The sequence below is a fragment of the Ruditapes philippinarum genome, unplaced genomic scaffold (assembly GCF_026571515.1).
Source record: "Ruditapes philippinarum isolate M1 unplaced genomic scaffold, ASM2657151v2 ctg2862_1_1_1_1, whole genome shotgun sequence".
Taxonomy (NCBI): Eukaryota; Metazoa; Mollusca; class Bivalvia; order Venerida; family Veneridae; genus Ruditapes; species Ruditapes philippinarum.
Window position 1 is genome coordinate 3,193 of NW_026858957.1, and position 27,977 is coordinate 31,169.

Consider the following 27,977-nt stretch of genomic DNA (forward strand, 5'->3'; position numbering starts at 1 on the left):
ACATCCATTGGTTTACAATTCTCGAAAAAAAGATTTCCAGTCCCGTCATGCTAAAAAAACCTCAGTGGAGTCCCTTTAAAGGTTTATCATATAATGTAGAAAATTGTGAAATGAAATTTTATCACATTTTTATCAGATTCACTGAAAAACTTTTATTTATGTTGATCATCCTCCTTAAAGCGACCTACTTGATAACAAATTTTTTATCTGAAAGATTTAAAACCATGTTTGTAATTATTGTATGTCTGATAAACAAATTTGGCGACTGATTATCCCTAATTGGACAAAGTTCAGATCGACTACCGATCACGTGACTCAATAGTAACCGGAAACAATTTGCCTAAAGTTAACAGAAGTCTTAAGTGTGCATGAAAACATAATAACAGTCAAACTCTTGGTGATAATTAAGGAGTCTTATGGATAAAATGAAAGGTTCGTATTGTATTGATAATTGTTCTTTTACATGTATAGTGTATGTATACTATATATATACATAAATGATAATTGAAAGATAAATTTGATATAGGACAACCGTTTGCTGATGATGTTGATGTTGACGATGACGATGATGATGATGATGATGGTGATGAGGATGGTGATGACGATGATGATGATGATGATGATGATGATGATGATGATGATGATGATGATGTATTTCATTATTATTATTTTTATTATTACTAATTCAATACAGGCAGCAGATATAAAGCCTTACACAATTTATCTATTAATCGTTTATGTTAATTATACACATGTAAAAGACTATTTGACTGACCTGAAATTTATATGAACACGTTCTTGCTTTGATATAAACCAATTATTTTTTGTTTGAAATAGTTTCATGGAATTAATTTTCTGAAATAAAATTGACGTAAGTATTTTAAAAGTCGTTCAGGTATTCTATTACAGAATTTAGAGACAGAAAGGTAGACTCTAACAGTTATTTGATTGGCAAAAAGAGTCTTTCAATTTTACCAAATCAAATACGTTTTCTGGTTAAACTTAAACTTTTAAATGATACTGAAGAGTCTGTTTGCCAGGTTTCATAACTCTTCTTTGCATTTTGAAAAATTATTTCCCCTTAAAAATATCAGAAATTTACTTAAATATCTTTGTAATGTATGGAAGCACTGGAGGGCCCTTTTGACTTCTGACTTAATGACTTTTGACTATTGACTTGGGAGTTATGACTTGTGACTTCTAAGTTGTGACTTGTAATTTGTGATGATGCATTGCCGCTCATTTTAAGCCAGGAGATGCAACATGGCGGACAGCAAATTGGTAGATGATGTAAGTTTTTATAGTTTGCTTGAATATTCTTCTTAAATAATGTAATTTAGCGATGTTATACATATCCATCACTAATCGGGCAATACAGTTTGGACGGTCTGTGTATTTTTGTTCACTGAGATCTAGATGCGTTTACCATAAGAAATTAACACTCTCCCATAATGTGAGAAAAATGACTCCTTTCAAGCCTCACGGGGGAACCGAGTCTAACTTCCATCAATCAAACAATCTATACTAAATGAAACTTATAAGTACATGTACTAAGATTTATACTTGCGGATAAGCTCGAGTTTTCAAAATATATGCCAAATCAGTTATTGGCTTCTTGTTTAAATTGAATTATTACAAAATGCATTTACTGATATAAAATGATAATACTATGATAAGTGTTTATACAAGAATCGTTGTAATTATTCTATACAAGTATATATATATACATAATTATTCTGACCACTAATATATACATGTACATAGAAAAGGTTGTCGGAATGATCGATTTCGTTAAGTGTATTAATACCATTCACAAAGCTAAAAAACAAAGAAACACTCTTCTTTAAATGACTGATTATGCATAAAATACAATTACACACCAATTTTATTCATCAAGGTTATTCATCTGGTCCTCTCCGTGTATATGAGAATTAGATTTATCACTGGATTCGGGTTGGCCAAACACATTCGACGTTCCCATATTTATAGTTTACTGTACATTACGGGAAAAAATGCCTCCTCAGATGAAAAAAAAACGGCATATTATATTTGAAAGCCAGAACTAGACCCAGGAGGCCATAAGTGGTTCAGCTAGCTTGTTGATCAGCTAGACCTTGTCAGAAATCAAAATAATAAAAAAGCAAACTTTGCTATCAATAATACTGTACAGAATACCGTTAGGGCCATCATGGTTGAACGTTATAATCCAGAGGGCGACAATGTGATAGTGCGACAACGCGATGGCGATAGAACGAGAGTACAGTGACGATAGTACGATAGTGCGATGATGACAACGCGACAATGCAATGGCGACAATGCGATGACGACAGTACGACAATGCGACAGTGCGATAATGCGATGGTGACAATGCGATAGTACGATGACAATAATGTGATAGTCTATAGCATTGTCGTCCTCGTGTTATCGCGTTGTCGTCATCGTACTATCACCATCGTGTTGTCGCACTATCACATTGTAGCTCTCTGGAATACATAAACGTACAACCACGATGGCCCTAACGGTTTTTCCGTAATACTGTGTTTTTCGCTTCATAGATTCATTGGATTTAAGCTTACTAAGAAGAATTAACTTTGATAAAGTTAGTCCTTCTAAACTAAAGTGATTCAGTTTGTAATTGTGCTTAGGTCAAATAAAGAATATGTTGGTTTGAAGTGCCCGCTACCTTCCCATCTTCAATTATTTTAGGTCATCGACTTGCCGATATGTATCCTGTTCTCCCATAATTACCTCCCCTTAATAAGAATTATGGCATTTGTAATTAAGATTAGTAACGGAATATATTTGCTATGTTTTATTAAAACAACTAAACCATGTGTAATCTGATTATCTCATGACAGTATACTTTGTGTCGTTAATGGTTAGTATTAGAAAATTGTAATTCTGAAACTTCAATTAATTGAGAATGTTTGCATGAAGTACACAAAATCACAAAATACTATCTCTTGTGCAACAGTGATTAAATAATTATTAAAACACCAGGTAAGCAATGTTGATAAAATGAAGCACAAAATGAAGCACCTTTTGAAATTTTATCTTTTTGTAATTTACAGGACATACATTGGAAACAACGTATAAAGGAAGTCATAGACAACATTAAAAATAGTAAGACAAAGAAGAAAAAACAGCCCCCAACTACTAGTTCGCTGCTCCAAGAAATGAAACACTGATTTGTTTCTACTTCATTTGTTTATTGCTAAATAAAAGTTCTTTTTTAAATCAATATTATAATAAATACTAACATTTTAAAAAAGATATTGTCATTGTGCTTTTAGAATACAATTGTGTTAATCGTCCTTGATTTTACATCCTGTAATTTATAGCTCGACTATTCGAAGAATAAGGAGAGCTTTCACCTCATCCGGGCGTCGGCGTTAGTTTAATGTTCTGTCCAATTTTTCATACCACATCAATTATGTTCCAAGTCCCTTAAGATATCGCTTTGAAATTTTGCAGACTTGGTAACCACCATGACCCCAACCCCTAGACACGTGTGTGCTGCCCATGACGCTCTTATTGTAGTATTTAATTCGCGTGAGCTTAAGTTGAAGCTTTGCTGAGAATGATATTGTTGTCATCTAGAGGAAAATATAACAAAAAGAACCACCTTCCGTGTGCTGGTGTCTCGTATCCAAAGCTGTGCTATGCCAATCTTAAATTTGCTAGAGAAAAATAGGACTGGTGGAATAAGAACAAAAAATCATAGTTTTGGTGCATGACCTTGCCCTACACGGGCGCTTTATACTAGGGCTAGAAAAAGTCTAGTTGTTTAATCCATTTTGAGGGCTTATTGCGAAACGGTTGTAACTTAACCTAGATAAAGAAGGAGATACAACTGTTTTGCACCAAGCCCTTGAATTATATTTTTAGTTGCATTTTATGATACACGTACAGCTTCATAGCGGTTGAAAATCTGTTCCTTTGCCAATCCCCAAACCATATATTAATTCCATACATTTGTAATAGAGGTCGATACGTATAAAGTCAAGACCACAAGTGTTTGAAGTCACCACTCACAAGTAGGAAGTCAAAAGTCACAAGTAGAAAGTCACAAGTAAGAAGTCAAAAGTCACAAATAGGAAGTCTCTAGTCAGAAATACGAAGTCACAAGTCAGACCATTGTGCACGAAGTGTCATTACAATATCGTTTAAAACGTCCTTAGCTTTACAAACGCGTCATCCTGGAAATTTTGAAGCTGACCTTACTACCTATAACTACCTATTCTCTCTAGTAAGAGCCAATGCTTCTATAAGCGCCCATCCCTTCTTTTCCATTTGTAAGTGGTAAAGCGCCCAGGATAAATTGTCTTAAAAGAAAAAAAATCAACTGACCACAATCGACATTTTAAATTGTTATGCATGTCCGCGGGCCTAGAAAATTTCACTGTACAAGGAAAGACTGTGAATATTCACATTTCAACCCCATTGTAGTGATTTGACAGTAAACGGGACCACTTTAAATACGAGATATCAACAGAATTTGCATAGCTGTGACTCTTACATATTGTATACTTTTGTAAGACCGGACTTCTAATAAGCGCACACCTTTCACAATTTTCTAAGCGCCCTGGGCGATTACTAGGAAGAATACGGTAGTACTGGCTAGATATCCTGTGCAAGTTTCGTACTAGGGCGTTTGGTCTACAAAGATGAACGTGAGGCAGTGAATTAATTTTAATAGCCAGATTCTAATTAACTGAAAGTTAAGTATATCTGCCCTAGTAAGTCTGCACACCTGGGTCTACACTTGTCACAGGTCCGTAGTTTTACTTGACTGAAACGTTAACGGTTACAAACAGACCTTTGTGAGCCATGATATATTTGAACGTAGAAATAACATTTGACTTTCGTGACAAATTCGTTTGTTATAATTGACTGTCAAACATAAGAATAAACATATGCCACGTACGTTATGAACTATAAAATACATTATACTATAGTTTACAACATCATCACGATCATCATCGTTAATATAGTTATCATCATCGTCATGATTATAATCATTATCATCGAAATCAACTTCTGTTTATCATCAACAACATGTTAACTATTTAAATTATAAAGTCAACCTTCATCACGAGGAGCAGCATCATGACAATCATCATTGCAGTCAACATACTTATAATGATAATCATGATGATGTAGATGATGATGATAATGATGGATCGTGTTGATCATTTGTTCTCTCACAAAACAACTTTATGGCTTAAAAAAGACGTCAGTCTTCATACGAGTTTGCCACTAAATCATTCAACTCCAGGAACAAATTCAATGCTGAATCGGCATCTACTGGCATTTGGAGGTCGGACTTTAACAGATAAGCCAATTCGCTGAATTCGTCAAACTTTCTCTTTGGAACTGAATACATGTCTTTACAACAGGTCACATCACGCTTGTCAACCACCGTACCATAATCAAGCGCGCCAAACGTTTCAGGTAAAAAATACATAATGTCAGGTTTTCCGTAATGTGCGTCGGAATTGTGCTGAGGTATAATTTCATGTACATTCCACTGTTGAACAATTTTATCCAGATGTGTTTGTATTAGGTTCATAAAACAAAATTTCAAATTTTCACAATGTATCTGGTCGAGTTCATTGAAACGACCAGAATCGCGCAAATTCTTAAACAAATTAATCCACCACTGTATTCCGTGTTGACGTAGCGTACCCCACCATCTTTCAATGCGCTGGTTAGAAGTGCTTCTGCCAACAATAACGCTGCGACTACCAGCAAAGTGGTCGGTTGCTTCATTCCGAAAGAACTGCTGTAGAAGACAAACAACACTGCTTTCTGTTCCAGCATCGCAACGAAGTATGCGAGGTGTTTTTTCAATGCGCTTCAATGCATCCAAATAATATATCGCAATCAGTTTTGGATCGTTGTTAGTGTCAGAAACTTCTTACCAGGTAACTTTCCTGCTAAAACCATCTACCGCTCCGTGTATAAAAATCCGAATGGTTTCAACTTATCATAACCATCTTCATGCCAAATATTGGTTGGCCCTTTTGCACAATAGAAACGTCTTTTAAGTCGATGTGCTTTTCTCATTTCAACACCCTCCGTTTATAAAAATCCGAATGGTTTCAACTTATCATAACCATCTTAATGCCAAATATTGTTTGGCCCTTTTGCACAATAGAAACGTCTTTTAAGTCGATGTGCTTTTCTCATTTCAACACCATTTGGATCTATTGCCTTCATTATGCCCATAACATCTTTTTTTTATGGCTTACATCCATATTATGATGCACGTTAAGCCGGCGCCATATAGTCCGATAACCGACAGACTGTCCACTATAATGCATTTCTGTGCCAATTACACGAACAACGTTTTTCAAATGCGATTGCAAATGTACACCTCGACGTTTCAGGTTCAACTTCTTCAAGATTCTTTTCAGCTGACGCATTGACAACAAAATACAATGCTTATATAGCAAAAATCCAAGAATTTCACTTGTTTGAAATATTCTTCAATAAGGGATGCTTTATCAACATTCGGAGACGACAAAGGCAGGTAAGCTGGGACCACACCAGCTGTTATCTTCAACAGAATGCACAGAAAACAACACGCAAACACGAATTTCATATTTTGGCACAACACAGCCATCATCGCTCGTTGCTCACGTGCTCTCTTAAAGTGTGACTTAATTAATTAATTTCACAACTAAGAAGTAATAAGTCTTGAGTTAAAAGTCAAAACTCCCAAGTCAAAAGTCATAACTCCCAAGTCAAAAGTCATTAAGTCAGAAGTCAAAAGGGCCCTCCAGTGCTTCCATAGTAATGAGATCAGCTGTTCACTATAAACTACAAATGTAAATGGAAAACACAAGGCTTCAATACAAACTCATTGCATCAAAAACTACACCATATCACGGGTTTCCTTTTGTTGTAACTGGAGAAACAACAAATTAATTAAGATAGTGTATCGTTTCAGTAACGCACGAACATCTTTTTGATATGTTTCAATTCTATGTTTAAATAAAGTTAAACATCCCTTTTTGTACCCGCATTGAAAAATATGCAGTCATTATTTATTTAAATTTAAGTTTGATAATTTAGAATTCAAATCTGTATTAAAATAAGAGTCGAAGAATCTTGTCTAAGCGGTTTACCTCTTGCAGAAAAAAATGCTTTATCAAAAATTGTTAATTCAATGGGAAATGCACTTGTTGTTATTATACATTGACCTTGATGGGGTTTTGGGGGCCAACCCCTTGAGACAAGATAAAGGATAATAAACATTTTGGTAAAGAAATATAAAAGTATGTTTAAATACTCGGGGATGGAGGGACGATAATGAATTAGTCATTACAGATAGTATAACCTCTTAATTAAGTTCGGATTTAGTATATGCAAATAAATTAACAACTTTACGACTTCATATCTTATCACAAGTTGTGGATACTGGTACAAGGTTGGTTTGTAAATAAATACGATACTATCTATAAATATCTGTGTTTTTTTTTAAATTTTGTCACACAGTTTTGTAACACCGTTTATTATATACTTTTTAAATTATAAATTATTTTCAATTTCCGTATCTTCAGTGTAAAAAAATTATTTTTCACTACAATGAAACATATTTTCCGTATTTTCACTCATGTCTTGCCGGACTACTTTCTTCTAACTTCAGCAAATACACAAATTTTTTGGGAAATTTTTTAAATTGTACACAGTCATGTAATGTAAAACAAGGAGAAATAATAAACAGAAAATTCAAGGTTTTTGTATAAATACATGATTTATTTACAGGATTTATTTTCATCTTGTGGTATGAAAATCATCATATTTCATTCGTGGCTACCGCCACTCATGCTATATTTATTTTCATACCACTCGATGAAAATAAATCCTGTATTTATACAAAAAATTGTATTTTCTGTTTATACCATAGAGTAGCAGTATAAACAAGGCGTAATATCAATGTAGAAATACACATGTATGTATGGTGGCATAGAGGTGACATTTGCATTATCTTTTTTCTATCTTGTGGCCACGACTTATTATCTTGTGGCTTCAAAAATACTGTCACCTCTATGCCACCGTATATATGCCACCGTACGTATGACTTTTAACAATAAGTTTTTGTTCTCTCCAGGAAGTTATTAAAATGTAGGGGAATTACTAACTGACGTATTGCAGACGACAACAAAACGAAACGATAGAATGGAAAAATATGCAGTTTATAAAATACTTCACCTATTATTAGGTAGGTTGACATTTTTCAAGTTCATTCTTCCTGTAAATTAAATATTGACGGTAGTCGATTAAAGTCCCCTTCACTCCCCAAATGCTATCATTTTTATTGTTTCAAAACCTTTTTATTTTGATATATTAAAAGTTATTACAGTTTCCAAAATACTTCTTTGTTTACATTATGCTACCTTTATAACACATTATTGCACATTCGACACTACATTATGTAGTTGTTTATCATCTAAGGTGCAATAAATTCATAATCAAAATATTATCAAACACATATCTGCCCTTTCTAAATAATTAAAAATATTGATTTCTGAGTCAAAAATTATTAAGAATAATTTTTCTCCTATTATACTCCTAGTAACAAGTGAATAAATAGATTTTGAACTGTTGAGATTTAGCACAAAATATGGTATCAGTTTCCTTGTGTTACTTTACAACAGAGCAGGTTGGCTTATCCCTAAATAAAGCTGCATGCCTCCAGATGAGCAAAAATATTTCAAGAATACATGTATCAATATTAAGAAAAATGTACTAACATTTTAAGAAAGGTAAAACAGTCAAGATTTGAATTAAATTTTACATGTTATGTGTGGTTTAAGACTGATTTTGCGGTATTTTATCACCATATTTCTACTGCGTTACTAACGCGGTAAGAGCTGTTTTTGCATATGATGACCCCTTTTTGGTAATTTTCTTGGATTGTAAGTGTCGATTGCAATATGTAAATTACATGATTTGTTCACCTCACAATATTTTACTTTTAAATACATTTCTACAATTTTCATGAAAATTGACATCTGGAGGCGTGCTGCTTTAAATGTAATATCGAATACATAATGTAGCCTATATGTTTTTTGAAATTTTGATAATGTGGGGAGGACCGTTTAGCATTGTTGCAATAACTTTGGCTTTTTCATTTTAACATTTTATAGTTTATATGGATTAACTGTATAGTTATATGGGCATGTTTAGTATTATTAATATTTTATATGTATTATATGGTTATATTAAACTATTATCAAAATATAACACTATTTTAAAAATATGCCTCATCATACATAGTCCCAAAATGTGATTTAAATTACGTGTCTTGGAATATTTTGCAATGCCTTCATACGAGATTTAAAAAAAGGCGAGCATTGCACTATAACATATACTGAATAATTATTCATATAAATTTAACACATGCATAACATAACCAATTTTATCCAACATCAATCAATACATATTTTATTTTTGTTTGTTGAACGAAATATATTTTTTGCAGTGGTGGTGCTTATTTCAAGAAGTTTAGCAATTCCCGTAAGATCGAAGCGATCAAATGTTCAGGATCTCCCACTCTTGCATGAGGTAAGATGCTTTCAATATCTTGCAATGTTTTCAATTCTACACATGTAGTATCAGTGTTCAATTTGATTGTTGTATTTTAAAATTGTAAATACGTTTCTGTGAAATTCCCAACTTAAAGAAAAAAAAATTCTTATTTCATTTTGCGTTGTCCGCATATTGTTAACTAAGAACACGAAACGTGAAACGTTGAATGCTTCAAACGGGTAAAGTGTGAAAAATTCAGAAAGCAGCAAACTCAATTATTTTCATATCAGCCAAATTGAATTTGTCCAGTCACGGGTGCATGTAAACAGTTAATCAGTTTTGGTTTTACTGAACAAACGTACAGAACTTTAGATGTACAATTATAAAACTTAAGATATACTTATAAAGCTTAAGATATACATTAAAAAGCCCCACTGGCTGGCTGGTGACCGAGCAGAAAAAGGTGTTTGAAAAATTATTCCGATTGAAATTTCAGGATTATGACGGTGACGATTATGGTACAGACAGCTCTCGTGATCCGATAGTTGACGACGGCACTTCACATTTGTCTCCTCTAGATGAAAGAGGAGGTGCACATATTCAAGGTCATGTTGAATACATAGACAATCTTCATGGCAACAGAAGCGACAACGGTGACCCTACTGGCTCATCGGACGACCTTGGCTCAGATGGTAATATACGCGACATTGACATTGACAACATCCCGAATGGCCAAAGTGAACCAAATTTAGAACCTGATATTAGTCGTGGAGAAACTTTAAATGAAAATATTCCGGACGAACATATTGATTCTGATAATGTGAATGTACAATCTCAAAGTGGTCTGAATGACAATCATAACTCATCTTCAGCGCAGCAGGATCGTGGAGAAACGTTTTCAACAACAAGGCCTAATGGGGATGGCCAGTATGTAATTAATGCTGTTGGGAGAGCAGTGCATACTGTTAATGCTAGTACGCTAGGAGAGCAGCAATCAGAACTTATTCCTCATACGAGCAATATTGTCAGTACAAATACGCCAGGAGATCGCCAGAATCCCCACGGATTTTTAATGGGAGGTCAAGTAATGGACACTACATCGGAAGGGTATAGAGCCCAGCATGGCTTTCTTATGGGTGGTGATATTCAAAATGTTGATAATGAATATAATTCAAATACATTAACGACAAAATTACCAACCTCACCGCACACGACAACGTTATCGTCATCTACAACCCCTACACCCGAACCTTTCATTACAGTAAGACTTTCAAATATGTCAAGTCATGAATTGACTGAAAGTTCCTCCCCTATGCGTACGTATAACAATGACATTGTTATTGACAGAACAGACCAAAGCAATGGAAGAAGAGGGGATACTGATAATGCTCAACTGGCGGGACAGGTCAATTCGCATGATACTGACAAAGATTCAACAACCGAAGTACCTCTGACAAGTGAAGGCCAGGTTGCTACACTCCCTTCTAGAGAACCAAATGTACATGAACACGGTCACGAGAACGATGGGCATCTAAATGGGCATGGTGAAACAGTAGGTAATGGTAACGACATTGATGTACCGATAGATAAAGGTGAACATCCACATAATGGCAATAGTGAAGAAAATAACGAACCTGGACATCCAAGGCATACAATTAATCCGGTTGCTAGGACACCTGACCGTCAAGATAATTTACCTGTAACTGAATTTGTGATGAATACACCAAATCGGATAATACTTCCTACTCCAGCAAACCTAGAACCTGAAGAGAGAGATATTTCTAGTAGCATTCATGAACCACAATCCACAGTCACCGTCCATAATGGTGAGAGTGAACATATTGAACCAAGTAATGAAGGTCCTTTTAATCCCGGAGAGTCTGGGGAAAGTGGTAACCAAGGAAACAACGGTCAAAACAATAATTCTGAGGAAACACATGCAACAACGAGTGAAGGTCATATTGAGTTCGTTACTGAATTACCTGAAATCTACGGTGACAATGCGATTAAACCAAATAAGAATTTACCTAAGGATAGCGATAGGAAAAGCGGGGACATGCCTTTATTATCATTATCAACAACATCAACTTCAGTTACGACTGAAAATCACTTTCCAGCAAGCTCGTCTATTCCTGGTAGTGCGTATGAAAATTCGGTTCATAACCCTACCGATAAAACTGTACAAACCATGGACATTTTGCATTCAAGCACCGTAACTTATTCAGAGAGTAAACATACCTGCATCCAAACGGGCAACATGTTATGTCCAGCACGTTCAATATCAGCAACAAGAGAACAACTTTTTCCATCAAACTCTGTCACGCATGTTCAATTTACTGATGCCTTTCAATCAGTTCGTGATGGTTTAGAAGAAACAACACCAATTCTCTTATTTGAAACTAGTACAACTCATCAACCACACGTCATTCCAAAAAATACTAGAACTTCTCTACCTGATCAATTCATTACACCAACAAACAGCATATTCCCTACAAAAACAGTAGATGAAAACATTGACTCACAAAGTATTGAAAGAAGTATCGCTGTTCCCTCAGAATCAATCGTACCTACTCAATCATCTAGACATGTAGGCAGCAGTATAACTAAACATTTAAATGATAATATTGATGGATCTCCTTCTATCACATCTTCAATGCCTCCATTAGTTCCAACATCTAGTGAAGTTCTTCACACAAGTGGGTATGCTGGTGCACATGCCTCACAGATACATTCCAGGACAGATACAAGCCGGCATGATTCGCCAGTTTATTCCAGCACAGACACAACAGTTGTGCAGTCTAGCTTGGAGAACGTTCTACAAACACAATATATGTCTAGTGAAGCCATACATGCAAATACAGATCATCGTCTACCAGTAGTAAGCTCTATGCCAGTGCAGTCTTCGCAAGGTCTGTTGTATATTAAATTGATTTAGATCCTTTTAAAAAAGATTTTACACAACAACATAATATAATAAATTATGAAGTTAATCGGTACCCAACTTATTGTATCTTGATGTTGGAGCGAATAGGGGAATAATTAAAATCCAATTTCTTCTTATTTATATATATTCTTTGTGTTTGTTTATAAAACTTTTTTTTAAACATTGTTTATTGTGTACAATTATCGGACTTTTCTTCATAATCTTTTTTCGGGGATAATCTGAAAAGAAATAACACTTTTGTTTTGATTGTCTATATTTTCATTTCCGAAAAATTTATGTTTTTATTAAGACATTGTCCTTGTACATGTATATACCTTTGATGTTATATTCATTTTCAGAACTTACTCCTCAAGTTGTCCTTACTACAACCTCGGCTCATCAGTCTCCGCAATCATCAGTGACATTTCCTATGTTAACTTCAAACCCTACAACAAAGAAGAAGGTTGAGCACAGCACAACCCCAGCTGTATCTACTTCTCACTCTACACAAAAGAAACCTAATTCTGACAAAGGTACATCCTTTCAGAAACACAGCAGTTATGCTGTTTTATTATAATGAATAGAAATAGTCTATTAGCGAAGCGAAGTGAACCAAATGCAACTTGCCAAATGCTTCGCTAATCTTTGTCTGATACAATTAGATATATCTAATTTCCTTTATCTGAACAACTTTTATTATCAACAATATTTGCATTTTGACAGTGGTATCAGAATTAAATTTACCATGACATATCAAATTTAATGTATGTTAAGACAAATGTTCCAGTCTGGAACTGCATTTTAGTTGGAAACTCTCATAAATGTGCCAAACGAGCAAGTAGGATAAAATGTTGATGACTTTTACAAAGCAATGACCAAAGAACGAAATTATCTACAATTATATACAAACATAGATCGAGGCAAACACTCATTATTTTTATTCAGGCACGTTGGAAACTAACAATTTTGTCATTTTGGGAAATATTTCAGTTTTCCGTTTGACCATCACTTTTTATTAAACAGAACTTAACTGTCAGTTTATTTCTATCCTTTATGCAATTATATACACTCAGAATACATTTTAAGAAGGCGGAAACTGATGATAATATTCTGTATCTTTTGTAGAACCTGATAAACCCGAAATTGCGGGCGGAAGTTCAAGTAGTAGTGTTGGTTCAACAACAACGACAACAACAACCGCACCTCACATACTTTCAACAACACTTCCAACATCAACAGCTCGACCGGCTACAACACAGGTACTATCAGTTAAAAATGACAGCATTTGTAATGGTCAGTTTTAACTTCCCATCCAGTTTCGTATAAAAAATAATCAAGGTGCATCTTTCGTGAAATGATCTTCACCCGCATTAAAACAACAATCCTTTGTTGATTTTCAACTCTTTCCATTTTTGGCGTCGCGCTTCAACTGTTGGTCATGAGAACGATCTTTAAAAAGTTGTAATTCTTTATGTATCAATTTAGCCAATACTTAACGTGGGAACAAATCTATCGTGTCAACTGAATACACATTGTAAGACTCGAATTTTTAAACCAGTTTTTCCATAAATCCAAAGACAGTTTTCATATGCTTCGTCTGTTGCTTGATTTTTGTTGCTCTCGCGAGATTCACCATCAGTTTTCTTTATTTCTTTTTTACCAAATATGAATAATTAACGACGAGCTCATTTACTTCAGAAACTAGAGACGTCAACACAGCCTTCAGTGTATATTGAGATCCGACTGAAGATGGGTTGGAGTCAGTTTCGTACATCGAAAATAGAATTTATAGCAGGAATTAGAGAAATTATCCTCTCTGAGAAAGGCTATATCGTTGACGACGAACAGTTTGTTCTGTCTACAGAGGTGAGTCTGTATTTTTATACAATAATAAATTATTGTAAGAATCAATGGACCCACCAATATTCAGATGGTTTTGATAATGAACATCTATACATGTAGAATTATACTCAATTATAAAAGGACCAAATCGTTTCCCTCATTTTGAAATGTCCCCTATGCATTGTATAACTCCTTTATATTAGAACAAGCGTTATTTTAATTGATCGAGTTATGACCAACATCTACTTTGAGTTATTAGCATCGTTCTTTAAATTGCGTCTGTCCGCCTGCATTCCTAATAACCTTTAAAAGTATAGTATCAAGTTTAAATTAAAGGATATTTTATTGCACGTACATGTACAATACAATTACAAACATACACATTTATTTTTAGACAATTCATAGTATATACATGGGCTAACAGTTATTACTTCCTATCAGAGCTGCATCAGTACTACGGATGTAGTACTTAAGTACCAGTACCAGTACTTGGCAAATTATGCAGTACCATTACCAGTACCAGTACTAGATTTTAGCTCGGTACTGCAGTACCAGTACTTTTTTGGTGAAGTAATTAAGTATCAGAACCATTACATTTATATATTCATCAAAGTTTGAATTATAAAATACACAGTGTCAAACAAATAATTGCAAATATTATTCAGCAAAGAAATGGAATCATAATTTACTTGAAAGTTAACATAACATTTTTACAACTTTATAGTTTTAACATACTTTTTACAAACAATATTTACATCATATATTCATGTCATATCTTATTGTTTAGTAACCAGTCATCTGTAATACAATGCAATCATCTTTCATTTAAAACACAACAGTCTATTGTTGCCTTTCACACCTTCACACCTCTGTTCAATTTATACCAAAGTAAATAACAACTTTTATGGTGCTAACAATATCACTTGAAATAGAATTATTTAAAATAGAAGCTATCAATTAGTGATTATTTTACTCTTTTACTAGTAAATACAAAGTAATAAAAGATTTTAATAAGGATATTTTAGGATAAAAGTTATTGAGTCTGTTTATCTCAATTTAATTTTTACTTAAAGTCTTTGGTGCTTTTTTTATGATACTGTATAATGTTAACATTTGAAGGAATATTGCAGCAAATTATCTACAGATTTGATAACTTGCTTTTTCATAAAAATAAAATAACGTAATGCTATTTTTATCAAAACCAAAAGTACTGCCTAGTAATGCAGTAGCAGTACCACTTTTTAAGACAGTAATGCTGTACCAGTACCAGTAGTAGCAAAATTTTGTGAGAGTAATTCAGTATCAGTACCAGTACTTGCAAAATCGCTGCAGTACGTACTGCAGTACCAGTACCAGAAATGCAGCTCTGCTTCCTATCGATGTCCCTCCTACCCTGATACTAACTCCATGTATGTTAATATTGGAATGAAGCAATTACACCTGTGTGTGTGTGGAATTGATAGCCCATTTGCTGGATTTATTATAGTCTTTCATCGATGATAATTTCCTTTGCAAAGCACAGTTTTCTTAAAAGTTTGTTTTCTTAAAAATAATAACAAGAAGATCAAGGATGGTATCTGGAAAGCTTACTGAAAACATGATAACAAAATATTAAAAGTATGTGCATTTCATTTCAGGATGGTCCGAGTTCAATGGAAGGGGAGAACATACAGATTATAACTATCAAAATGTACTTTGTTGACAATGATGGCAAGTTAGACATTTTGCTGACAACAGAAACTTCTTCTTTCATATTAAAAGGGTTCCATCAGTCAAACTTTCTGAAAGATAAGGTTAGAACTTTATATATTTCACAATATAAGCGTAAATTTTACAGACATAAAATAATTATTATATATTACAGTGACATTATGCCCATCAAAGTATAAATGGTAGGTGTACAAGTCAAAGTCAAAATAACTTCAGATTCTGGCATAATTGCGTCTAATTGTTTAATCAATTATCTAAGCAACTCAAAGAAACCTATAAATATCCGTGGATCGGAATGTAACGTTCAATTGATAAAAAGAGTTTGGCGATCTTTTTACATATTGGGCTGTTGTTGTTTTTTTAAAATTTTATGCTTTAGCTAACATTTTTGGTCAATGGCCATTATATTAATCTATCTTTTAAATACATGTATATAGCCAATTTAGCTCAAACCGACAACTAAAAATGAACATAATGTCATTTTAACAAGGACTTGCAACATTTTTCATTTAGACATATAGCCAGATTGAAATCTGTTTCATAGAATATATTCAAACTTTGAAAGTTGGCAGTTTAAACATAGTTTATTTCAAACATCAAACAATTTCACATGTTCATTTACAAATAATAACTTACACGATACAGACATAACCTACTGAACAAGGATTGGGTTTAATTTGATATAGAGGCATTCTCCTTGTGGACGTACTTTATGTCATATATGTAATAAAGAATATGGATACATATTTATAAAAACATTTTAAAACAAAAGAAATGTCGCTGCTGTCGTTTTTTAGTTATAAATCTTCCCTTCAATTCTGTGTTTTTTAAAATCTATTGTAGGCATATTTTTCACGTTTTTCAATAACTGGTTAACTGGAGTTGTACCGCTTAAAAGACATAATCTATAAAGTCAACACCAGGCATTTTTTAACATTCCTTAATTTCAGGGGAATGGAAATTTTGTTATAAGTTTTTTTTTTACACTTTGCCATTTGATTTCGTATGTGCGCTTTGTTCATACATTAAAATGCTATCGGACGATCAAACTATACTTAATATTGTACAAGTTGAATGCATACATGTATTTATATGACCTAAACATACAAAAACACATTATAGAGACTATCCAGTCAACTAATTTTAAAAATTTGTTTTACTTTTTGTAGCTTGTGTCTGTGCATACAGTGAACAGAAAACCACCAGAACTACTTCCGGAGGCGAGACCAGAAAGAAGGCGGGAAGCTCCAAACGTTACTATGGTGATTGTACTTGCATCAATGGGCGGAGTATGTTGCGTAGCGCTCATTATTCTCCAGGTTGTCGTAAATTTATCAACATATTTTGTCATTATCATCATCATTTTCATCATCACTATCATCATCATCATCATCATCATCATGCTAATGAATATATTTTGACTATAATTTGTCATGTATTTTCTGATTACATTTTGATCACTTATGATGACGTCGTTTTTCTATTATGACACCAATATGTTCCGTTGAATGAAAGCAAGAGCACAGATTTAATATAACCTCTTTATGTACAGACAATAGCATAGTTAAATGATCATTAAGTTATGGTAATATTAATTAATTTCATACAGGTTTTGATACACAGACGGGTAAAAGCCAAAAGAAAACAGCGTCAGTTTATTGGCCACCGTGCTTCTCTGCAGAGCATGGACCACGTGGCATTAGGCGTGATACCTAAATCACGACCAAGTAGTGGATACTGGAACCCGGCTCTAGATGATACTTTGGAACTGGTAAATACGCCCCCTGTGTTTTATTATTTTAAAATCAATATTCATTAAGATAGAAAATTTATTGAATAACTATCTCGGATTTCCTATGCCAATATTACAAATGAACAAACTCTCAATAAGTTTGGTTTGCAGTAAGCAGTCCCCTTTCAAGATTCGGTGTTAGAATTATATATATATTATCTACATTACCATTCTTATCGCATATATTTTTTTTATTGGATTAACATTTGGTCCAATGAGGTCTGGTCTTTGAAAAGAGGTTTCAAGACATAGGTATAGCGTTGTATATTACGTCGAATTCCTGTTACCTAGGGTGTTTTAAAGTCTTTAACGGAATCACATTGAGAAATCTGAACAAAATTTCACAACCGCTGGGATCGAACCTACCTTTTTTCTGGATTATATGAGTGCGCTGTACTGCTTGTAAGTTACACAGGCAATATATAAAAACATTCTCTTCATTGTAGATAATTTACTCAGTGTATCTTAAACATTATTTTCAGCCCGAACCAGAAGAACATTCCCATATTCTGAACTTTTCAGGACTAGCAAATTTCTGTATGGATACTAAAGCTATTTACTCAGAATTCCAGGTAAGTTCTATTTGTATGTTTAACTATTTTAAGCTCGTGAAATGTGTATTGTAAAGAAAGAAAAACATATCCTGAAAAATATCTAAAAAAAAACCACTCGCAATCTTTATCAAACAGCAACTCATTTTTCTTATCGAGGCATTCATGCCGATATAAAGACGATCAACACAGTGAAATCTGTGGACAGACGATTCAATGTAAAAAGAAATCAAACTTTATTCTTTCTTGTGTGCACTCTGCTTTCAAGATAATATGTGTTTTATGCGTGTTATATGTAAATTCTTGTGCACAAGGACACAAATAACACAATAGAGAATCCACAGTAAAGACAGTATTGCTGAAAAGTCGCCGCAAAAAATTACAGGTGACGTGTAACTAAAAGTCTAAAAAATATATTTCAGGAAATACCGCACGATGATGTAGAATCATCAAGTATCCCTATAGGTGAAGATGACAAGAACAGATTTGCCAATGTGTTGCCGCGTAAGTTATGTCCATTTAATGTAGACTAAATTGTAATGTTGCATGTATGTATGTATAACATATTTGCTGTTGACTGGTATAAACATTATAAAAATATTAATGCCCATTTCTTGACTTTTTGAGAGATAGCCCTCTTGGTGTCTTACCTTTGCACATCTGTGTTATCTGGTCAAACTGTACTGATGGGTGTTTAGTTTTAGTATATAAGTTCACTTACAAACATTATAAACAGTACAAAGTTATGGAAATATCGCGAGTTAAGTATTTCTAAAGGGAAATATTTTACCAGTGAAGTCCCTTAGTAATACTTACTTTACGGCAAACAAAGTCGTGCGTCAAAGTTACGCCAAACAAATTTGCGCAACAAACTCAAGCCAAACAAAATCGCGTATCAGATTTACACATATTTATTGTCAATATTAAAACATTAATTATATTTTACTATGTAAATGATGAAAATATGTCTGATCATAATTATAATTTAAATTTTAGATAAACACAACAGAGTTTATTTGAACAAAACTCAGGAAAACAAATCTGGATATATCAATGCAAATTATGTAGATGTAAGTATAACTTTTAACAGCAACCTGTTTTTTTCTTCTTCTCAAATACTAATATCTATTGTATTGATTCAGTAAAAACACTGGTCTTGCAGAGAGGTCTCTTTAGAACTTATTTATATTTATTTGACGTGCTATTTTCAAGTAATGTTCGGTTGAGTGCACACCTTAATTAATTAATTTACTATAAGTACAACCTCTGACAGCTGTGTCGGGGAATCTATTCTGTGTATCAGTGGTCTAGAGCTCGAATTCCAGCCGGATGTTTTCTGGAGCATTTGGAATTTTACGAACTAAAAATGTTCAAAACAAGAATAATTTCCTTGACTTGGCTAAATCATTTTATTTGTACACTTGACAATATTTGTACTAATTAGAGCATTGGACGCGCGGAGCTTTGTTTATCTGTGTTTTGTTTAACTTTGACCACCCTAAATATCATCTATTGACTTGTCGATCTTTCAATGTTAATGTTAAAAGCAAGAGGGATATCAAACAGTGCTATACTCCTTTTTCCATAATTGTCAGCTGCAAAATTATGCATTCTCATTCACATATCTGTATTCTGTTTCTACCAGGGTTATATGGGTGAGAAGAAAGTGTACATCGCCACTCAGTCCCCCATGGTGAACACTGTAGACGACTTTTGGAGAATGGTTTGGGAACAGCAGACGAGAACTATATTAATGTTAAACCCGATGACGTCACAAGGCAAGGTCGGTGCAGTCGAATAGTGATACCGTTACTAACAACTATTACTAATACAATCATTATTTTATAGGTTGTATGAGAAACGAAGAATGGTATTCGTAGAGTATATTCTGTTTACAATGTCAATGGATAGGCCAATATTCAACGCTTCTTTGCCTAAACTGTTATTTATGGTGGCTGATTTGTGCCATGTCGTATTCTCGCTCCGCGGCGAAAACACGAAAATACAACGAAGTCAACATTTCGTCGTACTTTCACTTCGCCGAGCGCAAAGGCGAAAACACGATAAAGTTTATATGGCACAATTCAGCCACCATAATTATTTGAAATTAGCCCAACTGGAAGCCAGGTGTAAAGTATCAGGGAAGTTTAGTGCTGTTGCTCATCTCTGTGTTTATACTCAAACCATTTATGGCTAAACAAAAGAGTTTTAAAAACAAATTTTTTTAAAAATTATATAGACCTTTAAAAACAATGAGATTTAAATTTGGGAGTTTTAAAATTTTGGGTTTTTCTATATTACCTAAAAAAAGCAAAATGCTATTGGCCAGACAACCCGGGAGACAACACCCAGGGGGATTTCCCAAGTTTTATAAAAGTAACTTTAAAGAAGGGGGATTTTCCCAACAAAAATTAAATTTTAAATTGTACTTTGGGAAAAATTATTGAATAGGAAGTAAGTTTTATATGAATACATATTGTACATTAGTAGTAATTGATACAGAAGTTTTATATGGATCCATATTGTATTTTGGAAATTATTGATATAGAAATAAAATTCATATGGATCGATATTGTACATTGAAAATTATTGATATAGGAATATGATTTATATGGATCGATATTCTACATAGAAAATTATGATAAAAAAATTAGTTTTATCTGTATCCATAGATTGTGGACATAATATCACCTTGAATAGTAATGCATTTTTAATACTGTATGTTTGACTCTTCAATTTTCATTAAAAATCGTCTCGTCTAAAAACCTAGTTTATATTGTTACTTACCAGTGAGTGGACACAAACGTGCGATGGTTATTAAGTTATTTGATTTAGACTACCCACTCTTCGACGACTGCCGAGTACTATACAAAAACTCGTCATTTAAGAATATACACTATAACAGTCATTGCCTCATTTCTTTTGCAGAAAAATTTAAAACGAGAAATTCATCATTTCTGGTTCACATGTTGGTCGGACACTGGTCCACCAGAACCATTAACGTTTGTCAAGTTTGTGTTAGATACAAGACCACATTACGAGAACAGCGGATCTCCGGCACTCGTGCATTGTGGGTAAGTTCTGTTCTGTTCTTTTTTTCAAAGGTGAAACAACAATTGGCATCTATGTTGCCGTTTTGAACAGTATCTATTAATGTTTAGTAACAGTTGTCAAAAAACACATTTTCTTCATAAAGTACGTTATTGAATTTGCATTTCTTTAGTTTTTATCAGGAAAATACATAAAAATTGATTGAACAATGGATAGAAAATCACAACTTTTTGATATAAAACCAGCATAAATACGAGTATATCAGAGCAAGAACACACATTGGTGTATCATAAAATTTAAATGTATGTCATGTTTTTGAACTGCGTTAATGTTGCGCTTAAAAAGACAAATTTGCTGTCATGTGCGGCCTTGATGATTAATTGATGAATTACATATATTGAGGATTTGTTTTAAGTATTAACAACTTTATTTATCGTATACATGGATAATCAGCTATATAATGTTAATTTATTTATTATTGCCAGGTAGGACTTAATCATGTTCCGTACACACTTCCATTAATTTCTTTTTTATATTTGCTACCACTGTCATCTTTTTTTTACACAAAATAATCATTTTCAAATTTTCTTTAGTCCTGGTACAGGTCGCACAGGTACGTTTATTGCTGTAGATATTTGTATGAGAATGTTTGAAGATCGTAGAAGAGTTGACATTCAAAGCTGTGTACATAAACTGAGGGGTGAGAGAGCAGGGGCCGTGCAAACAAAAGAACAGTACTTCCTTATATATCAGGTTTGTTGAAGTGTTATCGCTGCTTCGTTTAAACATTTTTACTCAAGCTCGATTGCGGAACAAGATCTCACAACTTATGTTAATCATTTTCGAGTCCGCTTCCTGGAACCAACCAGTACTGGTGTATGAAGAAACATGCTCGTGACCCGAGTAGGGCTCGAACCCATGATTCCTGGGTTGAGAGGCACCTTAACCACTAGGCCACAATGTGTCAATTATCTATATGTTCTCAGTGATGGTTTAGACCTTTTTTCACATGGTTTCTGGTACTTTACTGATAATTGTTATAGTTAGAGATGTAAAGATTTGTATTTACATGTTGTTTATCAACACTTATAAATTTATAATCAAGTAAACAACTTAATAATTGATCATTCATTTAAATGTGATAAGGAATAGATTTCAAACAAACAACTATTAATCATACTTTTTATATTTTACGACTTTTTTTTAAAACAAAAATTAAAATATTAACATTACAATTAAATTTCTACAAGAACTTCGTGAAATAACTTAAGTTTATACACAATTTATTTTAGTACGATAATGTTGGAAGCTATATAAGCTAATTAAAAGTTCTCGAATTCTTTCCTGAACCAAGCACTACTGAGCAATGAGTGTAAAATTTCTTGCTCAAGGAATCAAGGCTTGCCCCTAATGGGGTTTGAACCTACGCAGCCAGCACACCTGAGATTACTAGTCCGTCTTCTTAACCACTCGGCCATGCCGACATACGTAAGAATACGTAAGGAGCAGAAGAAACCCTCGCACCAAAAATAAAAACAAGACGGGAGCATCTTTTGCCAGATACTTTTGAAAAACAGTAACATAACATGTACCGATTTTATTTTGTACAGGCATTAAACGAATATGCAGTGATTTTAAGTAGTCCATCAATATCAACAAGATCGTCTGTTATAACACTCCATGCCATGCTGTGATCTGAACATGTTTGTAGAGCCAGTGTTATCATCAGTTTATACGGCAGGTTATCTGACTTGTTTTAAAAACCATTGACCTTTAGTTCATTGAACCGTCTTTGAATAATTATTTTGGTATGGTGTACCGATAGTGCCATTTTCTTCTCGTGGCGGGCGAAAAGGCAAGAGTTCGAAAACACGACAGAACGACAAAGTCAAAATGTTTATGTACTTTCGGCATTTTATTTGACGTACATTCACTTTCATTTTATCTTTCACATATTCGTCCAATCGAACGGAAATGCAATAATTAGAAAACTCAACAGATAGTGACTTTGTAGTGTTATCGCTATTCCGAGTGGCATAATTATAAATGGCTAATACAAGCCACCATAGTTTTGTAAATTTTGACCGATAACTTATTACCTAGGATAACGATATCAAATGAATTTATTTTTTACTTTTTAATGACTTTATAAACAAAAAATTATTTGATTGATAACCATGAATGGTTCACATCATTATTGTTTCACTTAATATATATGTTTTAACCTTCATACTGCGTAGTTTAAAATCATTCACTCAAGCCTATTTTAATTAAAGTGTTATATATTTTTATGTTTGTAGATATATTTAAAATTTATCTTTACATTTATTTAAACGCGCCCAAACGAATCGAACGGAATAGAGGAAAAGTTACGCATACAAAATTTTCTAAAGCTGAGTTGTTTTTAAAAAGCCTCTTTTCATCTTTAAAAATAACCATTTCAACTGTACCTTATCTTCTCCATTTGATACAATACAAAGAAAAACATTTCTTTGAATGACATATTCATGAATTTTATAATCTTTAGACACAAGAGTCTAAAATTTAAGTTATTTCCTATCATCATTCTTTATCTGCGTTAGTCATTTCTTCTGAAATTTGATTAAAGTTATTTTAATTCATGTCATCCATTCATTCTGTATAGAAAATAAGTTGAAAACATGGATAATTTAGTCACTTACCGAGCCTAAATTAATCGATTGCCTTTAACCTTGACATTGACCTTGCAACGATTCATCTTACTTTACGTTCGTTTTTCTTTAGGCAACATTTTTTATAGATATACTAATGTGTCATAGTGGGTGCAGAACTAACATGCACACTTGAAGGCATTTGTAAGCCAGAGCCCCATCATTTCTACAATAGGTGTTCCGGGGGGAATGGGGGCGCATTTTACAAGCATGAATAAATATTTAGCTGATTTTCACTAGGTTTTTTTGCATGATATTCGCTTAAAAATGTAGGTTTATACCCAAATCTCCGAGGGGTATAACATACTAGCCAAATCCCCGTGACACCCTAGCCTCCCCCAACCCCCGCCCACTGGATCTGTGCACGGCACTTTGTCTATTTTGAGATAAAAACATAAGTACATTTAAATTAGGAGTATCCTTGACATTTTCGCCTTTATATCATATTTCAATATAATGTGCCAAAATTTACGAATTTATTATGTATCAGATAGAATATATTATTTTATGACCTGTTGATTTATTGTAAAAAAAATAATGTTTTATAAATGTTTTATATGAATGTCTTTGATTTTGTTAAATTGTTGTTGATGTGCATAATTAATGTTGCTTTCGTGTGTATATGTATAATTGGTGTTGCTGTTTTTTGTAATTGATGGTGTTGTTTATAAATGAACTGTTATTGAAATGTGTGTCTAATTTTGTATCTATTTGTTTAAGGTTATTTTTACACAATGAAACATGTATGAAAGGACTGCTAAATGCATATCAATGGTGGTCATTCTTAGGGAAATAATCTAAACCGTCGAATTGACTGCTGTGACATAAATAACGTGTTGGCATTGCAATAAAATAGTTACAATACAAATTGTTGTTTACATAGCGTTTTGTTGAATTTTTTCATAATGATTTTGCTGTAATTGTTAAGGATAACTTTACAAAGCAGTTTACATAGCTTGTTTTGTTGAAGTTTTACAATATACTTTACACAGCGTTACTTACACAGCGTTACTAAGTTGCTCTGTATGATTTACATAGCGTTCCGTAGTTGATCTGTATGATTTACATTGCGTTTCTATTTTGCTCTGTATGATTTTCATAGCGTTTCTCAGTTGGTCTGTATGATTTACATAACGTTTTCAAGTTGGTCTGTATGGATTTACCTAGGGATTGTTTTTGCTGTAGCTGCTTTAGATAGCAAATTACGTAGCTCTGAATGATTTACATAGTAGTTTTGTTCTAGTAGCTACGTATGCTTTTCATAGCAATATTCTTAAAGTTAAATATGCTTTAATTGTAATTGCTACCGATGCGTTAAATCTTTTAGTTGCCAAAGTTTTGCTCATTACATACGTAAATTGTTGTTTTTTTTAGATATACCTTGTGATTAACTGTTTTTTTTTATTGGATCAGAAAGTGCAAGAAATTTCCTTACTTGTTTGTTAGATTAGGAAAGTTGATATTGACTTTGCTAGTTATATACGAGTACACAAACAATGCATTCATATACTGTCAACTAAAATTAAATCATTTCTATTTTTTGTATTTATCAAATTATGTAAATACGTATGTATTTCAATAACTCGATCTTTAAAAATATATCAGAAAACGCAGCATTCACTTTAAAAATCTGTTGAAAGTTTTTAGTGTAAAAACCAGAGTTTTCACTGCATATCACAAACCGTTTATACTGAGTCAATTATATTTTTCTTTTACATCCCAAAAAGCAATTCGTCAATTGATATACCATTTTCATGTATATTGTATATTAATATTTAATATTATTTAATATATTATAACAGTGCAATATAATATGGTCTAGTCAGAAGTATTTTTGATATTCTATAGCATAATAAAGACTTATAGTAATGACCTGAGTGAACTTGTAAAGGAGTACCAAATGATATTGTATTGTTGTTTTTGATACTTACAACTTCGTACAAAAGTTACATTTACACGGGGGAGGAAGTGTTACACGAAGGATGGAATTCTTATGATAACTTGTTCATGAGTTCTTGTGATAACTGTCACGGAGTTCGTCGGAAAACATCTGTATATACTACAAAAACACTCGTCAAAAAGGTATATTTTCATCGTTCAAAAATGAGTTCTAGGTGCTTAATTAACTTTAATGATTAAGCTTGTCTTACATCTTGTATTATGTGTCAAAGCCTAATTCACAGACCATTTTTCATCGCCTCTTGCTTTAAATCTTGTAATTTTCAGTAAAATTTCCAAATTACTTGCCAATTCCCAAGTTTTGACCGGTTTATTTCTGGTCTTCATCCTTGCCATACATAAATACCTTTTTATAATGCAAAATTGTAAACATAAAGCACTGGCTAACAGATTTATACCCGATTTTTCAAATGTCCCGGAGTTCTTGTGATAACTCTGAAGATGTCACAGAGTTCTTATGATAACTTTTGTTATTGCCAGTGTGTTTCTTGCGCTAAATCACGGCACGTTTTATCGTTTTTTATTATTCAATGAGATTGTAAATCATTATGAAATGCAGTACGATTATCTTTTGCACAAAAATGTGGATAAAACGTTGGCAAAGAACAAATAGGTGATAGGCTATCATCTACAGTAAAAATTGAACCAGCGGCCACTGATATTCAGCAGTATAATGGCTTAAACCATAAAACAAAAATGTCTCAAAACTTATACTCATAACGTTGTTCTCAGTTTCACATGTTTTAAGCAACCACCTTTCTTAAGCAGACAATATATAGGAATGCTTCCCCTACCTAAGGGCTAAGTAATTTGTATCATTTTAAACCATAATAAATAAGTATATAACCATGATAATTTCATATGTCCTTAAAAAGTACGATACATGATAAAAACTCAACTGCGGTTGACTCTAACTACCGATCTCTCCAACAAATTTGAACTGTGCGAACTAAGTTTGACTATATATTTTTGTTATCAATTACAGCAAAAGTAGCAGAGTTTCCTCCACTTAGATTACATAGGGGAAATACTCATCAAACATCGACAGAAAAATATACATGAAAATACCATATTTTGAGTATTTCAAAGCGCATTTTATCACGTACATAAATGCCCTACTGGTTTCGTGGCAGTTCCCGGCCCCAAATCGCACTTTTTAACAAATTAAATAAAAATCTGTTTACCGAAGAGTGTAAACTTTGACAGAACAAAGTAAGGTACCACACATTTATTCAAAATTTCATAGCAGTTTTTCGGACCTTTTTTATTTTTTATTTTGAATATAATTCAGTACCAATAAGCAATTTTAAGCTTGGGTTTTTCAAATAGATATAACTTCCCAAACTTTTCCGTGTCGTCTGCAAATATATTGTTTAAAAGTAGTGATTTACCTAGAATGGGATTTCAGTTATTGTGAATGGACATTCAAACTAAAATTCCCCAGGTGTTGCTTGTAACTAAGTGTCGCAAGTTCTCTAATGTAACTTAAAACAACAGACAAAAATTTGAAACATATTAATCGCTGTACTATTATAACTGCTGTTTTACATAGAAAACAAATGTTTCTCTGATTGATGCAGTAACATAGATGCTTAACTGAGAAAAAACAGTCTGTATGCCTGGATGAAAATGATAAAGGGCCAGAATACTGTTAGGAGCCGGAAACTGCTAGGAAACCAGTACATAAATCCTTTTTCCAGTCTACAAAATCTGCGTCAAACATAAAAAACTTTGAAAAAGAAACGGGGGTACAAATATCTCTTGAACTAAAATTCACTCAACACCAACATTATTTATCCTATTTTTGTGCAAAGGATGAGCGTACTACATTTCATAATGATTAACAATCTCATTGAATAATAAAAAACACTAAAACGTGCCGTGATTTAGCGCAAAAAACACACTGGCAATAACAAAAG

General features: G+C 33.3%; 1 protein-coding gene and 1 long non-coding RNA gene across 2 annotated transcripts; both read left to right on the forward strand.

Moving 5' to 3' along the window:
* Positions 1–274: 274 nt before the first annotated feature.
* LOC132754784 (serine-rich adhesin for platelets-like) lies at positions 275–20,159 on the forward strand. Its single transcript, XM_060745499.1, has 14 exons — positions 275–432; positions 8,120–8,230; positions 9,494–9,576; positions 10,037–12,449; positions 12,823–12,996; positions 13,589–13,722; positions 14,162–14,329; positions 15,943–16,098; positions 17,185–17,334; positions 17,625–17,786; positions 18,290–18,379; positions 18,781–18,862; positions 19,355–19,428; positions 20,004–20,159. Exons 2-14 carry the CDS (start codon positions 8,188–8,190, stop codon positions 20,157–20,159), a joined length of 3,885 nt encoding a protein of 1,294 aa, XP_060601482.1. The 5' UTR covers positions 275–432; positions 8,120–8,187.
* Positions 20,160–21,290: 1,131 nt separating this feature from the next.
* LOC132754779 (uncharacterized) lies at positions 21,291–23,664 on the forward strand. The gene is made up of 3 exons (XR_009629125.1): positions 21,291–21,432; positions 22,003–22,162; positions 23,020–23,664. It is a non-coding gene; the product is annotated as an uncharacterized LOC132754779 (long non-coding RNA).
* Positions 23,665–27,977: the final 4,313 nt, after the last annotated feature.